We start from the raw sequence: 24,183 nt of genomic DNA on the forward strand, positions 1-24,183 counted from the left end.
GTAGGTTTAATGACCACAGTGTTTACTTTACAATTGTCGCAAAAAACTGGGTCAGTCATGTGATGTCCTGCTTAATGATTGACATGATTCGATTTTTGGACTGAATTACCTTTGTAAGTCAAGGACTACTTGTTCCAGGGAAGTAGGAAATGCCTGTTCTATCATGTTTTCCCGACCCCCAAAATAAGTGTTTGGCCTTGGGGAGGTCTTACTATTGTTGAGATGCAGGAGGCTCCTTAACTTTGGCCCATGGATCAGCTGATCCAGAAAGAGCTGGAGGTTCTGTCTCTGTTTCTGGCACACTCTTGCCAGCCCTAGCGTTGCTGGGCCCGCCACGAAGAGAAGGGGCGCAGTAGCTAGGGTTTGCGGTAGCGGCGGTAGCTAGGGTTTGCGGGAGTGGCCTCCACGAGACTGTTTCATGTAGATGGCAGATGCATGTGGGGCATGTTCCCCTCTTTCCCTCCAGGAAATGGCGGGGCCCAGCTGCGCATGCAGTTAAATATTTTAGGGGTTAGCTTATTATGGGGGGGAGGGCTTATTTTAGCACATGCACTCAAAAGCCCGATTGGGCTTATTATCCAGGGAGGTCTTATCTTCAAGGAAACGATATGTATTTATTGAAATAGAACTGTATAGATTTGAAGATTCTCCAGGATTGCAATTAGTGGGTAGAGGTTGTATCCACGCCTGGACAAAGAAAAGGATGTCATTTTGTGAAGAGAATGGGATCTCTGCCCATTTACTGCAATTTCGGAATGTTGTGTATATTAGCTCAGTGCTCTTAGGAGAAGATAGGAGATTTGCCAGGCAATTTTGAAGGGTGAGGCTATTCATTGTACAATCGGCCACACACTGAAGCTAGTTATGCAAGACATCTTGGAATAGCATTTAAAATAGGCAACTGTGGACTGATTTTTCCCCCCTTCATAAAATAATGTAGCATGTGATGATATTTAAAAGAATATATGGTGAATTATGCTATCATAGTTAGACAAAATTTAATGTGAATTATGCATTAATTTAAAAGACTCCTATAACTACATTGCTTTGCTGCCATTATTTTACTCAATATATCTCATGATAGCATAGATATCCCTCGCTTACAAACAGCAATTGGTTTATTAGTAATTTTCATTGAAGCTTACAATTACGGTGATAGAAAACTACTACAAACTAAAAGGATAAAAAGAAAAAAATAGGTGGAGAAAATAAAAATACAGTAAAGAAAAGAAATATATTAAGAAATTACTCCCCCCCTTTATCACAAGTATAAACAATACATATCACTTCTCTTAAAATAAAACAAATGATCTTTTCTTCCCATATCCCATCTATCTATAAGTAATTCTTCAAGCCTCATCATTTCAGTCTTGATGTCAGCAAAATTCCATTAAGTGTTACCAGAGATAACAATTTATTTTATCTTGATCAAATAAACCAATTTTACATTCCTTCTTTTTATTTTTTAATAATCTTGATCTTTAGCCCATTTAAATAATGTTCCAGAACTTGATTTTTTTTTCATTTTCTTTGTCCCTTCTCGTAAAGTTCAAAAAAATTAAAGTAAAAATTTAACACACATCCTTTTATAAATCCAGTATAGGAAGATTATCCAGGTCACTCTCTTGATTTGCTAGTTGTATATCTCTTCTAATTATTAAGATATCAATTGGTTTCTTATGTATGCCCAGTATAGAATATTTTTCTTTATCATCATTGTAACCTTTTTGTTTTAAAATCCATTTTCAGATCTCTCTACCCAATAATACTTCCTCCTCTTCCATACTATTTTTTGAAACAGAATCTGTCCATAAAGGCAGATACTCTTAAAATTAACTTCTCAGTTCATTATTCAAAAATATCATCCAATGTTATTTTGCTCCATTCTGTATTTAGTAAGTCAAGTCTACTAGTTGTAAAGTTAAATGCTCTTCTCCTTTAATTGTAACCTTTAATTCCTTCCAGTTTTCTCTAGGGCTTAACCTTCCAAGTCCCATCCTATCATTTTTAAAAAATAAAATAAAAACAAAAGCATTTTTACAGAGGAAGGATTCTTATAATAATTAATTATCAAATTTTATTTGAAATCCATCCATACATTTAGTCCATTTGTAACTTCTTAAAATTAAAATTCTAATCATCTTTTTGCTTTTTGTTCCAAAAATGTTTTTTTTCAAGTCATTAACCTCATCTTTCTTTTGCTGAAAGAAAACCTGCTCACCCAGAATTTACATTCTTCTTGATTCAAAGGCTCCTAATAGCTAAAAAAACAGCTAACAGGCCATTTCTGAAAGTGATTAGAAAAGGAAATGCGTAAATCCAATGTCCTTTTAGAGTCTGGATATGGCTATCTTGTGATCTCATGAGGAGCAACTGTCTGGGGTGCTTGTGGGCAATCCAAGGTTCTCTTCTTGTCTGGAGAAGAAATCCAAAAAAAAACAGTCTTCTCACTGGCTCTTTATCCCTCTGTGGTTGTTGGCTCTGTTTGTAATGAAACTGTTTTCAGTTCATCATTTCTTCTGAAGAAGTTCATTTACTGACTTCAAGTGGAATTGGCAACTCCATTGCTAAGCAACACAGTTGTAAAGTGAAATGTGACATGAATGCACCAACTTACAGTGTCATTTCCAGGCATGTTTTTTTTTAACTCATCCTGAAAATCATTCATGATCACTAAGTAACATGTCACATGATCATATGATCATGACTTGTGACTTCCCGCTGGTTTCCCCATTGACTTTGCTTATAGGAAGATGGCTGTGAGGACCACAAATTCTGATCATAAGACCGTGGGAAGCTGCAACCATCATAAATGGGAAAGGCAGAGGGGCAATCTAAAAACATGATTGGATAGATGGATGGATGGATGGATGGATGGGTGTACTGGTTGCCAAACACCCAAATCATGTGATTGCAGGGATGTTGCCTGATTGATCTTCTTTTTCAGCACTCTTGTAACTTTGAACAGTTGCTGAATGGCTGGTTGGTAAGCAAGAACTATCTGTGTACCTATGTATTTGTCAATTTATTCCTAGATCTGGAACAGCAAGCAATGATGAGTTTTGGTGAGGGTGAGAAAGTTCCTTGTCGAAAAATTCTGACTTGGTGCAAGAAGTGGGGGAAAGGAAGATTTTTTATGGAAAGAAAAGTTGACTATGGTGAAGAAAGTGATGTAAAACATTCTTTTCGACTCGAGTAGAGTAAGGGGAATGAAGGAAGGTCCTGCCGCTCTGGAGTGCATAAATGGGGGAAAGCTGATCTTGAACTTTCCTTCCCTCCTTGCTATGTGATTTCCTTTCTTCTCCACTCCCTCTGCTTAAAAAAAACCCACAGTATTAAGTCTATATTTTTTCCCTTTTTTTTAGAATTATTCATGTGGTTGTGATACACAACAGCAGCCATGAAGATAAGGCTCCGTGCAACAGCTGTAACAGTCCTATGTGCAGCTCTCCTCCTGTGCCCAACTGAGGCTCAAGGTAAATAATCCTGTCCTTTATTCCGTGAAAGTGATGGTGCAGAATTAAAGGGCAACAGTTGCTTTCAGAGGGCGACTGTTGTTTCGTGTCCTCTTTTCCCTCCCTCTCTGTTCTCTTTCTTTCCCTAGTTTGTTTATTTCTATAGAGCAACTTCTCTTTGTTTTGTTGTCTTTCTGGTGTGCTGTCCACACTAGATCTCCCTTGTGATCTTGGCCCCTCCACTGCTGTTCCTTTTTCTCTCCACCTTTCTTTTAAAGAGTGATTAGGGAGAAGGAAGATTCCTGTGCCAACTTGAAACTTCTCCTTAGTAGCAGGAGAAACCCCCGAAGCACATCTCCACACCCTCTCAATGCTTAATTGCTCTGCTTTGTACTGCAAATATATACACAAGATACATGTGTCTGGTTTTTTTTTTAAAAAAAAATTATTATTTTGAAGCGTTTGTAAAATAAAGCACTCCCAACAAAATCTGGCTGCCTGTGTGTTTTGTTTGGAATGAAAGGGGGAGGAAAGTCCTCTTCTCGGTGAGTCAGTTCGTTTGGGACAGAGCTGGGAATGAGAAATCCTGGCTCCTGTTTTTGGAGCAAGACCAGGGTCCCTTGGGACACTCAAAACCTTCCTGCCTGGGCTCCCACACAGACTGAGTCTCGTTCAGCATATTGGATTAACCATCTGGAAACACCGCACAATAGATTTGTGAGGTTTTTCTCTCTCTCTCTTTGAATCACACAAATTAAATATACTTTCTCATCTGTTGCAAATGTAATGCCTTTTTTTCCTATCACTTTACTACTTGAATATATATTTTGCCCTGCAAAATCATTCCTAGTTGGAGAAGTAGTGGCAAAACGAGGACATTCTGCTATTTCAGCTATGCTCCCCAACCTTCTCATTCTTCCTTGAAAATGTTGGCTTGCCAAATTTGTCATTGCATTGCACTGACCTTTTTGTCCATGAAAAGAGATACTCTTGTGATTTGGATGGATCTCTTGATTTGGGTTGTGTAAGTATTCTTTATATATTGGCGAATAATGCTCCTAATTAACAGTATGTAGGAAGGAACAAATGTACTCTTGTTGTTTTATCCATGGGAAGGCAGCAATTAGCTCATAGTTCTGTAGAGTAATACAAAAATATTTTTATCGAGTATCCGTTCTTCTGTTGTTGGCCCTTCTTTTCATCATTTCTTAATTTTGGAAATCAGCTCTAGCCCTGTTCGCTGCATCGATCCCATTATTTTGTTTAAGAATTTGCTATTTAAATTTCCCACTTTTTCCCCTTTCACATTTAATTTTTTGATTGGAAGGAGATGCATTCTTTTGGAAGGAGTGGGTTAGTGAATCTAATATTTAAGTATTAGATTCAATGGTGGGTTTCAAAAATTTTGGGAACCTCTTCTGTAGGTGTGGCCTGCTTTCCGGGTCCACTTGTGGAACCTCTTCTAACCCGTTCGGTAGATTTGACGAACCGGTTCTACCGATTAGATACGAACTGGTAGGAACCCACCTCTGATTAGATTCCTTAATAGTACTGTATACATTATTGCATAATTAATGTTTAAGGATGGAGCAGTAGCATTCAACATGTTTCAGAATCCCAGCTATCTAGAGTTCTCTTTACTAGTGCATTGAAAAGCCCGCAGAATCTAGTTCTTTGGTTGAAAGGCATTGTAAGACAGTGTTTCAACATTTATCGTAAATGATCAGTAGCCTCAGTTCACTGTTCATCTGCAGCTAGTATTTTAAATCCCTTGTTTGTGTTTCTGTGATAACAGATACGTTATTGAAAAAGACATACCTCTAAACTGGGGGGGACATCTGCAGCATTCACAATGGCAATTGACTCCTCAGCTTCATTGAAAAGAATTATGTGAATTGGCACATGGAAATTAGCACATCAATGTTGCCCTTCACCTTCAGGCAGCAGCACAAAATGACACACGTCTGAACCTCCCATAGAGTGAATGTGGTAGTTCTGTAAAAGAAACCCATGCCATAATTCCTAGCCACATATCCTCTTACATGATGGACACACTTGTGTTTTGATTTTAACTTGCGGCCCCATTTCTCAAATTGCTGCCTGCAGAAACTGTCAGGACTTTTATATGCAGAGAGGCTTGATGTCATCAATCAATCCCAAAGTTTTGCTAGTTTCTGCTTTTATTATATGTTCCAGGAAAGCCAAAAACAATCCTGGAATTTAAAAAAAAAACCCACTATAGACACTGGTACAGATTTAAATGAAAATCTGTGGAAAAACTGCAGAGCAATTTCTTTGCTTGCCAACTCTTTTAAAAGAGACATTTAAAATTGAATTGGTGAGGAAAAAAGTGCCCTTTAAAAACCTTTTCTTTTTATTTATTTTTTTCCAAAATGCCTCATTAAATTATTAAACGCATTAAGTTAAGTATCGTTTCTAAAATAATTTAAAAGAATCACCTGTGTAATATGAAATGATGTTACATCCCATTGATCCTGATGCAGAGATAGATTTGGGTTCTGCAAAGGATTATAGGTAGGGGTGAAATGTTACCGGTTTGGACTTGTTCAGTGGTGGGATTCAAATAATTTAACAACCGGTTCTCTGTCCTAATGACGAGCAGGGTAGGTGGGGCTTGGTGGTCATGTGACTGGGTGGGCATGGCCAACTCAACATCACTCATGTTGATGGGCACTTCACTTTAGCTGTTACAATGTAATAAGGGTTAACCAGAGAGGCAGTTTCTGTAAGCAAGGCAATAAAGATTAGGCTAGAAACAACACCAGAATTTTTCCTTCCTGCCTTTCTTATAGGATTAGCCCTGTAAAGTGGAAAAAAACAAAATGAGATTTCTTCCAACAACCGGTTCGCCGAACTGTTTAGAAAGTTACCAACCAGTTCTCCTGAATAGGTGCGAACTGGCTGAATCCCACCACTGGACTGGTTCGCCTGAACCGGTAGTAAAAAGTGCTACCGGTTTGGGCGAACTGGTATTTCTGACGATCAGCTGGGCCACTATCAGCTGTGACACTCGATTTATATTAGCTAGAATCATCAGGTTTCCTGCTTTCTAGCTAATCTAAATCACATGGCGTAGTGGATTCCCTTCCCCGCCCTCACTGTTCTATTTACTTTTGCAGACTCGGAAGGCTTAAAAATGTTCCTTTTTTAGCGCTGCATGGGCGCACCTCAGTGCCCATGCACGCATAAAGTTACGCACTCGATAGCAGAATCACTGAACAGGTAGCAGACTTCAGATGATTACACTGCTGATTATAGGGAACCTCTCAAACCCTCCTAACACCAAAGGAAGAGAAAATTTAGATAATAGCCACGATCGATAATGATTTCCAACTCTATTTTTAAGAATAGAGCTGGAGTTCACCTGGCTGGAGGTTAAGCTGAAAAGATCATTGGCTTAGAATCAGTAAACAAGTAAAGGCCTCAAAACAGAAAACATCCTGGTTTTTTCCTCAGTGTATCAAATATTGTTTGAAGAATAATGATAAATTCTGATAATTGATTTTAAACCATTATTCTTTCGAAGTGTCTTCTTTGATAGGCTGTGGTAGGCATATATTGCTATGCCCTGGTTGTGCTTCGATGAATGCTACAAAGAACTATAAACATAAATTATACAGTGCAGTAAATATTTTCAAAACCCTCAGACTAATTACAAAATGGCATTTTTCTGAGGATTTCATTGAACAGGGTGACTGTTGATTATTTTCTTCACTGAACTCCTCGGTTACATTTTCATGCGCTAAGTGGAGCTTGAATCCTATAGTTAACCTATTCAAGTCAGTGAGAACATTTAGCAAGTACTACTTATTAATTTCTACATGGGAAGTCAGAGAAGTTGAGTTCAACTTAGAGGAGACCTCATTTTAATTAACTACTCTATTGTTTTTAGTTACACAGCCCCAAACCATATTCATTGTTTCTTAGCCACGCTGAAGTTGTGATAATACTGTAAAAAAAAAGGGTGAGCTATATCAATTTAGACTGCAGATAAGGGCCTTATACTACTAGTTCATCAATCTCTTGTACACAATGAATGAATGAACGAATGAATGAATGAATAAAATCCCCCAATATAGCTTCTCATTGATTTCTTTCAGGGGTGGGTTTCAACCGGTTCGTGGCGGTCCCTGCGAACTGGTTGGTTGGCGAACCCAGAAGTAAGTAACTTCCGGGAACGGCGAACGGCCCGCCCGCCCGTGGTCCTTACCCGGTTTTGACGAGTTATGCACTTCCACGCATGCGCAGGACGCATACAGTGCCTGCGCGATCCTCCAGGAGCAGCTGGAGCGTCGCGCAGACGCTAGTATGCATGCATGCACCGCGCGCGTGCACGAGGACGCCGTTGGAACGGGGCAAGAAACCCACCCCTGATTTCTTTGATTCCTATATTTGGGGAGACAATGTTTCCCCTATGTGGAACATTCTCAAGAGACAATTCACTTAAGATATGAACAAATACAACCCAGAAATGTATTTATTAATAATTATAATGGAAAGACCAAGATCAGCTGTTCTGATATATCACTTCATTGGGATTATAATCAAACAGAGAAAAGAAATAAGATGATAACTACAGACTTTGCCACCACAATTATGTATGACTGGATCCTGTTGGGCGAGTAGAGAAAGTTTAAAGATTACAGGGAATCGGTTTTATCCCCATACTACAGAGCTTCCCAATGTGTCAATTTTAAGACATGGGCCCTCAATTTCCAGAATTCCCCAGTCAACATGGGGAATGGGTCAGGAATTCTGGGAATTGAAGTCTATGCTTGCTAAAGTTGCCAAGTTTGGGAAACCCTGTCCTAGTAATTCAGAATCCTGATTTGGTTGAGGATGGAGCTAAAGAGAATGTTAGGGATAAAGTTGACCATTCAACATGCAATCAAACCAGCATAGCATGTACTCAGCACTAGTAACTATTTTTAAAAAAATAAATAAATCGTGTTCAAGAATTTAGTGAAGGTGTTCTTAATTTTACAAATTAAAGTTTACAATACTATAATTGTCTTTCTCTGTGGATGTTTTAAAGTGGATGTTTTCATTTTACATTTTTCTACATATTAAATCATCATTGTTCTCTCTTGAATTGCTGCCCGCTCCATTTTCATTTCTCATATTTCACTTGTAAAATATTTGGTTATAAATATATCATAACCTTGGTGCCACTGCCATATCTCTTGTTTTGTTTGCCTTCTTTCCAGATGCTGGAAAGAAAAATCTGGCAACTTTCCAATATGGCTGGTTGCAATATTACAAACCACACATATTTCTTTATTGGCTGTTTGCTGCCTTATAATATAATACTTAATCTCTAATTTCCAGATTTCTAATTTGATTGTACTTTTTGTGATATATGGCTGTAGGATTTTAGTTCTTGGTATAGTAAGATGATTTTGATGCTTTTCTCTGAGTAGTTTTCATGCAATGTCTGGAAGCAACACTGCTTTTAGGCAGAAACGATAGCAAGAAAGCCACATTTAAACATGTGTTTATGTCCCATTGATTTTCATATAGCAATAGCAATAGCAGTAGACTTATATACCGCTTCATAGGCCTTTCAGGCCTCTCTAAGCGGTTTACAGAGAGTCAGCATATTGCCCCCAACAATCTGAGTCCTCATTTTACCCACCTCGGAAGGATGGAAGGCTGAGTCAACCCTGAGCCGGTGAGATTTGAACCGCTGACCTGCTGATCTAGCAGTAGCCTGTAGTGCTGCATTTAACCACTGCACCACCTTGGCTCCTTATCACCTTAGACTCTTTTATGAATGATAGTCAGGTTCCCACCCCTCTATTTTTTAAATTTTTTAAAACAAAATCTCTTAAATAAAGACAGTTTTTAGGGGTTGCCCCGAGTCATGACATTTAGGGCTGCTTAATATGTACTTCCATTACAATAGCTCAAACTTCCAGTTTAAATATGCTGAGAAATGAGCTAGAAATCAGCAATGGATATAAATATATCCAATCTACATATCCTTTTAGTGTGACACATTCCATTTATTTTTAATTTCAATGAGAAGCACTTAATGGAAGCAATAAAATATATTTTGAAATGTGCCAGAATGTTTCACTATATAATGAAATACTAAGAAATATCAGAATTAACATAAATAGATAAATAGTCCACTGGAATTTTGTGTTATGGGAGCAGAACTTGCAATTTGAATCTACTCTTCTGTTGTATTATTTTTGAACCTCGCTGAATACTTTGTTCCGACTACTTAAACAGCAGCTATTAACTACTGTTGAATTAAATGTTAAATCTGTTAACCTCTTATTCGACTGCATTTATTTATCAAAACAATTGCAGATAGGCAATCTAAAAATAGAATCTATTTTCTTTTTAGTTCCGATAAAACAATTTCCTAAACAGGTTACATAGGCACTATTAGGTCTTCCATTTTGGTTGAAATAGTAATACATAGTGATAATTAATTGCATATGTGCACATAAATACACACCCCACCCACATTTTTTAATTTGTGGTGTAATAATCTGGATGCTGTATATAATGATTTGTTAGCAGTCTTCTAAGATTTTAAAATACATACTTTATAGCAGGGATAGTCAACCTTTTTATACCTACCGCCCACTTTTGTATCTCTGTTAGTAGTAACATTTTCTAACCGTCCACCGGTTCCACAGTAGTGGTGATTTATAAAGTAGGGAAGTAACTTTACTTTATAAAATTTATAAAGCAGAGTTACAGCAAATCCCTACCGCCCACCATGAAAGATGGAAGACCCACTAGTGGGCGGTAGGGACCAGGTTGACTATCACTGCTTTATAGTATGGTATAGATACCTGATAAGAAAAAGCATGAATGCTTTGAAGGATATACATATTGGCTCTCAAACAATATATACACATATATTCAAGTTTATTACACACACACATGCAGGATATCCCTTGCAATAAACTTACTATAACATTTAGCTTTCATTGTTGAGATAGACACATAGGAATCACTTGCATTTTTCATGTCATGGAACAATATAATCAAAATGGAAACTTACTGTATCACCTTTTATTGAACAGGTCTTGTTTTCTTACACGATTCTGAAAACAGCTTTTTTTTAATAGCACTTAGACTTATATACCGCTTCACAGTGCTTTACAGCCCTCTCTAAGCGGTTTACAGAGTCAGCATATCCCTCCTCCCCCTCCAAATCTGGTCCTCATTTTACCCACCTCGGAACTATAGAAAGCTGAATCAACCTTCAGCCTGGTGAGGTTTGAATTGCCAAATTGAAGTCAGCCGGCAGTCTGCAGAAGTAATCTGCAGTACTGTACTCTAACCTCTGCGCCACTATGTTATTGTGATTATGAGACAGCCTAAGATCCAAAGAATTAGTTTATGCATAACCAAGGACTTATGCACGCTAAGTGGGATTTGTACAATTTTTTTTAATGCATAAAAAGTATCCATGCCCTCTCAGAGAAATTTGCTTTATAAACATCTAGTTTAAAAAAGAAGTTTGTGCAGTGGATAAGCAAATTTGCTTTGGAAGGAAACTCCCCAAAGCCGTCTTGGATAATCAAATAAGATGCATGATTCTTTGGATCCAGGATTTACATTCTAAAGCTGTCCCGTTAGAGGAAAACAATAGGCATTTAATTCAATGGGGAGTGAAGTTAGAAAAAGACTAGGCTAAGCAGAAAACGTTTCTGTCCTCTGTATGCTTAGGTTAGATGTAAGTCGCCTTTGATTCAGTGATTGGACTTCTATTTATTTTGAACTTGGCACAGGTAGAATTTGATCATTGTGGAAGTGGGTGCTTTCATATTTAGGAATCTGAAATGCATTTCTTATGAACTTCTATGGAAAGGTTGCGCCGTTTCCTTTATAACCAGACAATCTCATATGAGATAATAGTGACATTCATGATGAACAGCTGCGTGCCACATTTGAGCTTTTTTTTTTGCAAATCAGGTTACAGATTTTTTAAAATGTTGAAGACTTTTCCCCCACAGTTGGCCTTTTCAGTTTATCTGGAATCCGGTCATTGGATCACATCAAGATAGGCTGCTGCTGTTCTTCAGCAGTTACAGCCTAAGGCCTCTGCTGCTTCCGGTCAAATTTCCTTCAAGGTTGGTGGTGCTATTTTTTTTCCCCATGTACTCATTTTTTTTTAAAAAAAAGAAAAAGCATGCTCAGGTCATTTGTCTCTGCCTTTGCATTAAATTTGTCCTGAGCCATTGGTTTGGAAAGCATATTTTATAATGGTATTCTTTAAAATGTTAATGTTATTATTAACACGTGTTGCATGAGTTCGATACTACCTAATTGATTTTTTTTTTCTGTGTGGCATTAGTATGAGTGCCTTAAATTGAATGAAGAATCGGTTGTGCATGCGGATTAATATTCTAATCTCACTGCCTGTGTATGGACAATAGGAGAAAAATAACATTTGTTCTTGTACTACTATCACTTGTGGTAGCAAGCCAAGCCATATAATCCTATCTCATTATATGCCAAGCCATATAATCCTATCTCATTGGAAATGGCAATTCATTAAGAAGCAGACAGTATTTTAAAAATCTTGAAATGTCCAACTCACAAGTGCATTAAACTAGAAATCACTTGCAAAGCACCATGCCTTTACAATCAACAGAGATGTATTAATACGATTGTTACTATAGCAGTATTTAACATTCATTTATTGATTTCTAAATAGTCCACTGTTAAATAGTTTTTTTTAAAAAAACATTTTTAATTTTGCAAAGGTGGACGTCTTTCAAGAAAATCCTGATATATCTATGCTATATTCAATATATCAATATTGATTGGTGTTTACCAATCAATCCGGAGTGTCAAGAAAAGTATGACTGAATCTCATATGCCTTTATTAAACCTTATGTACAGTAGTTAAAACTTAGTTTTTTGTAGTACGCATACCATGCACTGACAGTGAATCAGTAGAGGACTGCATGACTTTGCATGACTGATTTAACATGAGAATATCATTATAAAATATTATTATGTAATGTCTTTGGCAATGATTCTTGTACATGGAGGCTTTTGCCCACTGTGGAAGCTACAGTAAATTAAAATAATAAAATTGACTTTCATATATCTATCTATAGATAGATGGATACCCTATATCATATACCTATATGTCTATCTATAGATAGAAACACAAATGCATGATGCTGCTAGATAGCTTTTGTAAGCTATTTCTTTCTATACTACATTCAGTTCATTTTCTTGCTGGTTCCCACAGATTGATACATAATCATTTGTTTGGATCATTGATGCCTTTTTCCTTGTTTACCTCTCTACATCCTGTAAATAAATGTCTGTACATATATCTTGATGTTGTCTTTCCATAATTAACAATTGTTGTGTGAAATACCATACTGGCGTTTTGTTTTAAAATGCCATTTCTTAGTATGGGAACACCTGCTACACACAGAGCATAAAAAAACTGCTAAGGATGGTTTACACCTCAGGATTAGTATAGCAGAGTGGTGTAAACAGTCAGAAAACTTAGTCTTGTGTACCAGTACGTTCAACTGTGACAGAAAATATCGAACACTTTCTTAGTAACATCTTATTTCCCATTTCATGTATCAGCAGCATATACAAGATAAGCTACTTTGGTGGCTTTTTGGAAATAAGGGGTTATATTTGGGTATGATACCCAAATTGAGCAAAGAGCCCGCTTCAATCTTGCCACATTTCCCTCAATACACATACCTCTGCATACTAACTATAAAGATTCAGTGAAGTGCAAATATGCAGAGATGGATTTCAAAGAGTTATATATTCTTTGATGATCTGCTGAAAGGGATTTTATGTTCTTGTCAAATGATCTCATGGTGTTATGAGCAGGTTGTGATTTGGCATGCTTTTATGAGTTGCATCCAGCATGTTAAGAACGTTCCTTTAATTGTTTTGTGAAAACGTTTGCATATGTGATTATTATCTGTGAACTCATTGTATATGTATTGAAATGTGTTTTCCATTGTGCTTGATTCTGCTGGCCATTCTTGAATGACTTGGCAATTCAAGAAACAAATGTTCTGTTGCTGTCCTGTGTAATGCATATTTTCTTTGATGCGTTTTGTCATGTTCATTGGCTTGCAAACCTCCCTTTTGCCAACAGCATACCTTTATATGTGTTGGAAACAAATTTATGCAAAGACATATCTCAGCAAGCTTTGCTTAACATATTTTAAAATTATCATGACATTAATTTCTTCAACATTTAAACACACTTTGCTTGATATAAATCTTTTGCAGTTAATCCACCTTCAGACTTGAAATTTAAAATTATAGATGAAAATACTGTGCAAATGTCATGGGCAAGTCCATCTGATGCAATAGAAGGTTACCGGATAACTCTGAGGTCTGCGGCTGGTAAGATTTAATATTATTTTTTTAGGAAAAAAAAACCCTTAAACTCTGAATTAATGTGCCTTTGTGAAAATGTCTCTTTCTTCCTGGTTGATTTTGAGCATAGAGAATGTCTAAATACAGCAGTGTTTCTCAACCTTGTCAACTTGAAGATGTCTGGACTTCAACTCCCAGAATTCCCCAGCCAGCAAGGTTGAGAAACACTGAAATACAGCATGAAAAATTTAAAAGGAACATCTTTAATTTGTCGAAAATTGTACTGAAAATTACATTACAATTTTATTCATGTCTAGGCAGCAGAAAGATGCCCTGAATTTAGTGATTTTTATGCTTTAGTAGGCATGAATGGAATTGTAGCCTTAATTGGTTAGGAAAAAGCCAATAGATTCAGCAAGCTGAAATGTCAGAAACGAGAAAAAACTTGCAATGTCACATTTGTACATGATGTTTTTTCATGCAAGTATGAAAGGAACGGTATGTCTACCACTTGGTTTATCATGTGTATCTTCAATAAGTATCTGCAAATATTTATTACATTTTTATATTGCCTTATCTTTGATTGCTAAGGCAGATTCAATGGGGACCTTCCTACATTTCATCCGAATGAGCAAATCCAGTGGGTTTTTTTTGGTCAATTAGAGATTTGAACCTGAATCAACCCAGTTTAAACACTATAACTATTATACTACAATATCTGTAATACACAGTATTGTATGGATAAATCCATTGCTATGTGGGACGTGGGAGGCAGTTTTCCCCTTTTTTGTTAAACTCATCTATCCCCTACTATTTCCTATCCTGGATAGTTTAGATGATCTTATTTTTCCTTTATGTAAACAAGTCTCTTGTTTCTTTGCCCATCTGCATAAGTGATTAATAACAAGAATATTTAGAAAATGGAATGCTGGTTTTTTTCATCACTATCATCTAATTTGGTTTGCTTGACTTTGCCTAAATAAGTTGTGTGAGCCCATTCATTGCGTTTTGTAAACCATGCTTTTTAATGAAATTAAACCAGATAATTCTGGTTTATTCACTATGAATCCCAAGGCTAGGCAGATGTGTGAATCAGATCATACTGTGTATAGTGGCAGTTGAATTCAGTGTCTAAATATGTTTGATCAATGTCCTCCTATTTAAATTAATTTCGCTGACGTTTTTGTTTTGTTTTCCTGTTCATGGTTATTAAAGCCATGATTTAAAAAAAAAAAGATATTTCAAGACCTTAAAGACTTCCTAGTTTCCTTGCCTTAAGAAATGGGATAAGAACATTAGAATATGTTCATTCCTTTTGTGCATGATGATGCTCAAAGCATATGCACCTTGAATGGATTGTTGTTAGCTCTTTCAGGAAATCAAATGTCTGTGAGCTTTTAACATTTGTTTCTTTATATATATATTTTGAATAAATGGTTGTTACATAATTTAGAAGTTCTGATTATGAAAATGTTCTTTATGTATAATTGCAGATGATTCAAGTAGAGAATTTACCTTAGCACATACGGCTACCCAAACTTTGTTAACAAAGCTCATACCTGATACTGAATATATTGTAACAATAAATTCATATGATACTGTAGACGAAAGTGTACCTGTCACTGGACAACTTACAAGTAAGTTTGCAAAATTGACTAAGATGTTGCTTGGAATATAGTTTCAATACTGCTACAAAGATATATGTACTATATTTTAATTTATCAGTTGTCAAATTTGTCTTGAGATGTGAGGTGACACTGAGCAACTTAAATTTGTAATATATGTAGACATTTGACTTCTACCTAAGGTTGGACTTAATTTGTTTTAATTAGCAAATAAATATGCTGAATGTAGATTTCAAAAAATCCAGGTGATATTTGTAGCAGTACCAATAGCATTTAGACTCACATACTATTAGGACTGCAATATTTTACAGCACTCTCTGGGCAGTTTACCATGTAGCAGCATTATTTGTATATTGCCCCAACAACAATCTGGGTCCTCATTTTACCGACCTGCGAAGGATGGAAGGCTGAGTCAATCTTGAGCTAGCCACGATCGAACTCCAGACTGTGGGCAGAGTTTGTCTGCAATACAGTATTCTAACCACTGCGCTACCAGAGCTCTGTAGTAGTAATACTAATTGCATATAATTTGCAACATCATTCAACATTTTATTTTCCCATTGCCATTTCAGAGATCCGTCAAAAGTAGACAAATGAAAAGCAATCTTTGATACTAAGATTTTCTTTTTAATTTTTATTAAGCTGTGTGTTTTGTTCTAGTTCAAACAGGTGGCTTTGTAACAACAGGAGTAAAGAAGGATGAAGAAATTAATTTGCAAAGTAAGTAATTTTGTAATGTTGCTGCTTCTGGTATATGGCAAAACAAGGCATCTATTTCTAAACGAGCATAACCAGACTGCCTAGAGATACACAAATGTGTGTTTGTGCTCTTCACAATGCATTTTTTTCTGCCTGGGGAAAAAGCATTAAAAAAACAAACCTAGGACCTTTAGATATGCTTTCATTCAATTCCTATAATCCACATTGTTCTGACTGGGAAATCCAGAAGTTAAAGTTCAACAAATATAAAAGAATCACATTGGAAAAGACCGAAAGAGAAGACCCCTCTCCATGTCAGGCAAATTCTAAAATTTATGTGCATCATTCTTTGGTTTGTGCTTGTTCTTGATGGCCCAAGAAGTGAACTTTTGTTGCCCATGCTTTAGGTATTTTCAAGTATATTCATTCCCCTTATTTTATCCTTTGATCTAACTATCTCCAGACTGTGAACAACAGTGAGATACTTGTTTGGCTCAGGAGTTATGCCAACCATTTTAGATTTGACTCAAAGGGACCCTTTTGTCAATAAACAGGGTGGCAACTGATTCTGATTTCAAAAAGTCATCAAATGTACTTTCTTTACCTTATTCATATAATAAGGGACGAATAAGACAATTACATATTCTGGGCATGTAGTGGGTGGGTTCCGAAAGCCCGTGGGATGCTGTTATTTTATGGTTGATGTTTTCTGCTTCCATTTAAGCTTGTACATTAATGTATTTTGATATTTATTTTGGTATTGTGTTTTTATGTGATGTTAGCTGCCCAAAGTCATTAGCTACAATGATATTCAGTCCTTTGCACCAAGTGAAAGTAAACAGGAACAGCTTAGAGCATCATGGGAGGTGGTGTAGAATTGGCTGCCAACAGCAGGGGATATTAATTTCCCTTTTTGTAAGAGCTAACTTTCCATGGATTGTTAAACTTTTTCCATAAGGTCAAATTTGGAATATATGTATATTGCTATCTAGCTGTCTCATGTCTATAGCAGAGGTGGGTTTCAAAATTTTTTGGAACCTACTCTGTTGGTGTGGCCGCCTTTGTGGGAGTGGCTTGCTGGCCATGTGACCTGGTGGGAGTGGCTTGCTGGCCATGTGTTTTCTTTCTCTCTCTCTCTCTCTCTTTCTCTTTCCTTCCTTTTGTCTCTCTGTACCTTTTTCCTTTTTTCTTTCATCTCTCTCTCACTTTTTTTATTTCTTCCTTTCTTTCTCTTTCTCTCTCTGTGTGAGTGTGTGAGTGTGTGAGTGTGTGTGTGTGTGTCAGTGGTGGGTTTCAAATTTTTTTGGAACCTCTCCTGTAGTTGTGGCCTGCTTTCTGGGTCCACTGGTGGAACCTCTTCTAACCAGTTCGGTAGATTTGACGAACCAGTTCTACCGAACTGGTGCAATTGGTAGGAACCCACCTCTGGTCTATAGCTAGTTTGATGTAATAGTTTAGGCATTGGGAGAAACTGGGAGACTTTGTTTTCTAGCATTGCCTGGATGACTTTGGACCAGCCACTCTTTCTTAGCCATGGGAAGCAGGCAATAGCAAACCGTTTCCAAAATCTTGCCAAGAAAATGGCAGGGATTAGTTCGAACAGTTGCCATGAGTCCACAGTGACTTAAAGGGATGCATGGATACATGCATAAATATCTTCTAGCTATCTGATTCATATGAATGTACCCCCAAATAAATTAAACATTTAAAATATGTGAGTGTATACAGTATGTGAAGGTTAATTAATAACCCTGTTCCATTATGTTTCAGAGTGTTCCATTAGTGCTGTTACAGATCTAGTTTTTCTTGTCGATGGCTCTTGGAGCGTGGGAAGAAATAACTTTAAGTACATATTGGACTTCATTGTTACTCTTGTATCAGCATTTGATATTGGAGAAGATAAGACAAGAGTTGGAATAGTCCAGTACAGCTCTGATACAAGGACTGAATTCAATTTAAATCAGTATTTCAGAAAAAGAGATCTGATTGAGGCAATAAGAAGAATACCATATAAAGGAGGCAATACAATGACAGGTATGGATTTCCCTCTGATCACATAGAAATCCTGAATATCAATAGCAATAGCAGTTAGACTTATATACCGCTTCATAGGGCTTTCAGCCCCCTCTAAGCGGTTTACAGAGTCAGCATATTGCCCCAACAATCCGGGTCTTCATTTTACCCACCTCGGAAGGATGGAAGGCTGAACCCTGAGCCGGTGAGATTTGAACAGCCGAACTGCAGAACTGCAGTCAGCTGAAGTAGCCTGCAGTGCTGCATTTAACCACTGCGCCACCTTGGCTCTTAATGATCATGAGATATCAGCCATTTTTTGGGTGGTGGTGGTGGTGAGTGGGTGATGCTCTCTTTTATGGCTTTATAATTTTGAATTTGATCTTAACCTTAATGGTTTTGATTTAAAAAATTCAATTTGTTTGGTAATTTTAGGAGAAGCTATTGATTATCTGATTAGAAATGTGTTTACGGAGTCTGCTGGAGCAAGAAATGGCTTTCCCAAAGTGGCAATTATCATTACGGATGGAAAATCTCAGGATGAAGTAGAAATTCCTGCAAGAGAACTTCGTAGCACTGGAGTTGAAGTCTTTTCTTTGGGTATGTTCGATTCTACATTGTTGTTGGTGATTACTGTAATTTATCCACAGAGAGAAATTTAAAGCAAAATTTAAATTTCGCTTGTTATAAAAATGCGCTTCCCCTGTGAAAACTATAACTCAGTGGTCCCCAACCTTTTTATCGCCGCGGACCAGTCAGCCTTTGATAATTTTACCGTGGCCTGCTGAGCGCGCGCAGGGGTGGGGGGGCGTTGTTCGCGGTTTCGGTGGAATACATCGATGACCAGCGCTAGTAGCGTAGCCTTGCGCAGGCGCAGTTCAGTATGGCTAGCGTAGATAGCGTAGCACAAACTGCGCCTATGCAAGGCTACGCTACTAGCGCTGTCTACGCTAGCCCTACGTAGCTGCGCAGGCGCTCTTAGGTTTTTTTCAGGAATCGGCCAGCGCTGAAGCGCTGAAAAGGAATGAGAAGGGCGGCGCTGGACACAGGGGGGCGGTGGGCCGCTGGTGACGTCAGAGTGCCACCAGCGGTCCAGTAACACCCCTTGTGCCAGTTAGCCCTAATTTGCATACAGAAAGAAACTATGGCCCCCCGGCCGCTGCAGCGATCATGGCCCCCGGCCGCTGCGCGGCCCGGTGCCAGGTACTCCACGGCCCGGCACCGGTCCGTGAACCGGGGGTTGGGGATCACTGCTATAACTAATTAGATTACATTCTTAAATTCAAGGGCAACGAGAAGTTAGAATGCCAACTATACCATAAAATGACCCTTTATAGAGATTAAAACAACACTTTCATTTTATATAATTTCAGTAATATCAACAAAAGTAGAATGCTTTAAAATATTGCTTTGCTGAATAAATAGTTTAAACCTGATTCCCGAAGATGAAAAAAAAATGTATTTTTCTACAATTGTACTCTTCTATTGACCTACTGTGCAGATTTAGTATAATGGTAGTATAATACAATTCTGCTGCTGTAGGGCTATGGATGTCCATGTACAATAAAGAGAAGAACATACTGTGTTCTGGCCCCCCTTCACGGCTCGTTAACAAACAGCGAGCAGACAAACTTAAAAGGAACTTTCTTTATCAGTTCTCGGCTCAGACTGGCTTGGAGCCCAAAAATAACATAAATACAGTCTCTGATCAGATAACGGAATGAAAACAAATCTTTCTTACGGCAACACACGTTGAACAAAACGAAAGCAAAACACTTCTTCCAAAGTCTCTAAGAATCAGGGTTACAGAAATCAAAGCACTTCTCCAAGGGTATCTTCTTGAATCAGGGTTACAGGAAACACAAAGCACTTATCCAAGTGTATCTTACATAAACCACGACTGATGATCAAGAATGTTGTACGAACCAAGGAACGCAAGAAGGAACGTTGACTCCAGCAACTAGGGCGTGGCAGCATCCATCCTTTTATCTCCAAAACCCCACTAACGAGCCCCAGCTGCATCGTTAATCTTGCATTCTGAAAAGACTCACAGAAGACTGCTGCTGAGTCACAACAATACTGTATCTAAAATCTGTGGGCTGAGAAAGCAAAAAGCAGGGGTAGGCTGTTGAGGGTTTGCAGGGGTTCGGGAGAACCTCTAGCTAAGATTCTGTGCAGTTCGGAGAACCCCCAAATCCTACTCCTGGCTGGCCCTGCCCACCGCTCCCCTTCCAGGAGTCCCCATGCTGCCCATTTTGGATGCAGGTAAGTGCAGGGCGTGCATGGAGGCTTGGGGAGGGCGAAAAACGGTCCTACCCGAAATTCTGGAAGGCCGGAAATGGGCCCCTTTCTGGCCTCTGGAGCCTGGGGAGGCTGTTTTTGCCCTCCTGGAGGCTCAAGGAAAGCCTCTGGAGTCCTGGGAGGGCAAAAATGCCCCCCCCTGCCATGGTGCAGGAGACCGACTAGGCCATGCCCACCATGGTGGCCGCGCCCACCCAGCAACCGGGCAGAAAACCCCTTGCTAAAATTTTTGAAGCCTACCCCTGAATAAGAGGAGATTTCATATGCCAGTATAAAACATCATACAGTCAAATTGGGAAAATAAGAGTAGTGGGCATTTTATCTCAGCAATGACAGGTAGTTTGAAATATTGATATAGAAAACTTTCATTATATCAAGAGTATTGGAACCTCCCAGTGTCATTTGTATATGAGACGGGTGGTAAACAAATTTTACAAATAAATAAATATAAAGGAAAAAGACAGAAGTGTGAGCCAGGTTCTCTGTCTTGGAATTCCCACCCCAATGAGAAATGGATAGTCTCAAATACAAGAACAGCTATGTGCCACATGATTGGACAAACTTGTTTAGTGTTGTTATTTCTACCATTTTCTAGGAATCAAAGCTGCAGATGCCAAAGAGCTGAAGTTAATGGCATCCCAGCCCTCATTGAACCATGTTTTTAATGTGGCCAACTTTGATGGTATTTCGGATATTCAGAATGAAATTATCTCACAGGTGTGCTCGGGAGTGGATGAACAGCTGGGTGACTTGGTTAGCGGAGAAGAAGGTATTTTTTGAAGTATAACTGTAATTAACTTCATCCTTAGATAAATATATAGCTGTAATAATGGGACAGCAAATGTAACACTTTCTTTTTCCTGACTAATATTTCTGCTTAGCAAGGCAATGAGGATTTGGTTTACCATAAAGCACTTTTGAAAGAGCAGTAAGGTAGAGATTGAGGTTCCAAGGCTGCCTGAAGTTTCTAAAATATATAACAATTATATAATATTTGTTACTTATTGTAGGGAATAGGTAACCCTGCCAACAAAAGTGTGTATAGTCAAAGGGAATGGTTTTCCCAGTTGCAATGTATGGCTGTGAAAGTTGGACCATAAGAAAGGTTGAGCACCAAAGAATTGAGGCCTTTGAACTATGGTGCTGGAGAAGACTCTTGTGAGAGTCCCTTGGACTTCAAGCTGATCAAACTGGTCAGTCCTCGAGGAGATCAACCCTGATTGCTCCTTAGAAGGCCAGATCCTGAAGATGAAACTCAAGTACTTTGGCCACCCAATGGGAAGGAAGGACCCACTGGAGAAGAGCCTAATGCTGGGAAAGTTTGAGGGCAGAAGAAGAAGGGGACGACAGAGAAGGAGGTGGCTTGGTGGAGTCACCAAAGCAGTAGGCGTGAGCTTATATGGACTCCAGAGGATGGTAGAGGACAGGAAGTCCTGGAGAAACGTCGTCCATGGGGTCGCGATGGGTCAGACAGGACTTCACAACTAACAACAATATTGTAGGGAAAAATAATTAAATACAGTAGAATAATCATACCACTTAATTAGCTTTAGTTTTAAATTAACCCAGGTTAATTTTTCCTTGACTGGTTTTGAAACTTAATTTAACATGCTCAGTGGTTGGATGGTTTCTTCAGTTGACCTCTGACCACAGTGCCATTAAGGAAACCATCAATGAACTCAACCATATCGGATACTTTTTGTTCTGTATCCAGCCTTTTTTAGGGAAGATAATTTGAGAAGGTTGCACTCGAATTACAGAGAAACTGGAGGATGTAGATTTTCTGGACCACTTCCAGTCAGGTTTCAAGCCTAGGTATGGGACTGGGATTGATCACACTTGTGGATTACTTCTGTCAGAAATGGGATAGGTGCAATGGGTCTATGGTAGCTGCACTTGATATCTCATTGGCTTCTGGTACCATTTAATAGAATACCATTATCTTCAGGCCAGTCAGCTAGCAAAAAAAAAAAAAAAAGTCTGGATGAATATCACTCCTGAAAATGTCCAATTGGAAGTTTTTTGTTTGTTTCTGGGATTTGTATATTCACTTTCCATATTTATACTCATTTAGAAAGCCATGTGGCAGTGATTAAATGTAATGATCAGTCAAAGAGGGGTTCCTTTTAATTATGTAAAGAGACCATTGAAAGCTTATTATTATTATATACTACGGTTCCATGCGTATCTGCTCAGAATTAAGTCCCATTGTCTTTAATTGAACTCTTATGAAGATCTGTTAAGTAGTCAGGAATTTTGGGGAATAAGTTGCACTGAACTCAGCATCACTAACTTCTGAGTAAATATAGAGAGACTGACTTCTTTTTCATCATCTAGAGGTACCAATCTCCTTCCAACTGTACAGGACAAAAAATAGTCATAATTCAGTCTACATTTATTTGTAACTTTCGTTCAGTTCATAGATTAATTCTCTAATCAGATTGATGAGAAAAAACGATATCATTTGCTCTAGTATTTATTTACCCGTGGGCCATTTTGGGGGTAGGTATATTTAGCATTAATCTCTTTGCTCAAGGAGGACATATTTATGACTGCATTTTTGTTCATTTTACAGCGTTAGAACCGCCTTCAAATCTGGCAGCCTCACAAATCTCATCAAGAGCTATCAAAATCACTTGGGATCCATCCCCTAGTGACATAACTGGTTATAAGGTGGACATTATTCCAATGATAGCTGATGCCAAACAATTCTCAATGAATGTAGGACCACAAACTACTGCTTTTAATGTAAAAGATCTCTCAGCAGACACAGAATACCAAATTAATGTATATGCCATGAAAGGACTGACTCCAAGTGAACCAGTGTCTATAATGGAAAAAACACAGCCAGTGAAAGTTCGAGTTGGTGAGTCATTGTCATTGAAATGATCTATTGTATGTCAGTGGCAAGTCATGCAAAATTAAAATTCAGTTCAGTTTATTGTATTTGTATGCTGCCCTTTTCCCCCGAAGGGGAACTCAGGAAAATACTACAGGGAAAAATAATATCTTTTTTTAAAAAAAACTTGTTGCATGGATTTTTGATAAGCTGATAGAAACATTTGAGACCCAGCATTCTGAAATGAAATGAGGAATAAATCAAACCTTCCGCACCATGGCTGGACAATTCCATTCTTGGGCAAAAGAACTATTCAATCTTTATGGCCTATTGAGGCCTGCACCCAAACTGTCATGATAGCAATTTTCAAAAGCGTTTATAGAGTCAAAAAGGACCAGCCTAAAATTTTTTGAAGGTAAATTATGTTTTAATAAATTAGAATATATGTTATAATGAATTTATGGAGTTGACTCTACATAATGCAGGGATGGTACTATATTCAATTAAAAAAAAAGAATATACACAGATGTACAAAGTATCAGTCAAGGCCCAACCTATGTTTGAAGTAAAAAATAAATGTCAGGAAATTTAGGGTTCTCCCTCTATTTAAGGTGCAAATATATTCCTATAACTGTTTTTTTTTTGGTACTATATCCTCATTATATTGCTTTTGTCTCACCCAAAATCACAAGCTGGAGCAGCTTGAAGCTATCTTTAACTGTTCTGATTTTAAAGAGGTCCCCCCCCCTGTTTGCCATACACTTCAAAAATAACGTGGTTACAGGAGTTGGGAACTTTCTAGAACCTATTGACCATTTTTGCTTTGTGTAGGCACACCTTCTTTCCTGTAGTCTGTACTGGTTTTGATCATTTTCAGCTTTGGCTG

General features: G+C 38.0%; 1 protein-coding gene across 4 annotated transcripts in view; it reads left to right on the forward strand.

The window, feature by feature from the left end:
• The window catches only part of COL12A1 (collagen type XII alpha 1 chain), a 154,475-nt gene that overhangs the window by 10,089 nt on the left and 120,203 nt on the right, over positions 1-24,183 (forward strand). For all 4 annotated transcript variants that reach the window (XM_087718861.1, XM_087718858.1, XM_087718860.1 and 1 more), the window contains exons 2-9: positions 3,366-3,476; positions 13,731-13,847; positions 15,314-15,457; positions 16,106-16,165; positions 17,915-18,178; positions 18,593-18,757; positions 21,054-21,227; positions 23,034-23,324. In XM_087718861.1, coding sequence (XP_087574987.1) covers positions 3,401-3,476; positions 13,731-13,847; positions 15,314-15,457; positions 16,106-16,165; positions 17,915-18,178; positions 18,593-18,757; positions 21,054-21,227; positions 23,034-23,324 — 1,291 coding nt within the window. In that variant the 5' untranslated portion in view covers positions 3,366-3,400. The remainder of the gene's footprint in view (positions 1-3,365; positions 3,477-13,730; positions 13,848-15,313; positions 15,458-16,105; positions 16,166-17,914; positions 18,179-18,592; positions 18,758-21,053; positions 21,228-23,033; positions 23,325-24,183) is intronic.

Source organism: Thamnophis sirtalis, unplaced genomic scaffold (genome assembly GCF_051295495.1).
Source record: "Thamnophis sirtalis isolate CommonGarterSnake01/CBP01778 unplaced genomic scaffold, rThaSir2_p1.2 scaffold_6, whole genome shotgun sequence".
Lineage (NCBI taxonomy): Eukaryota > Metazoa > Chordata > Lepidosauria > Squamata > Natricidae > Thamnophis > Thamnophis sirtalis.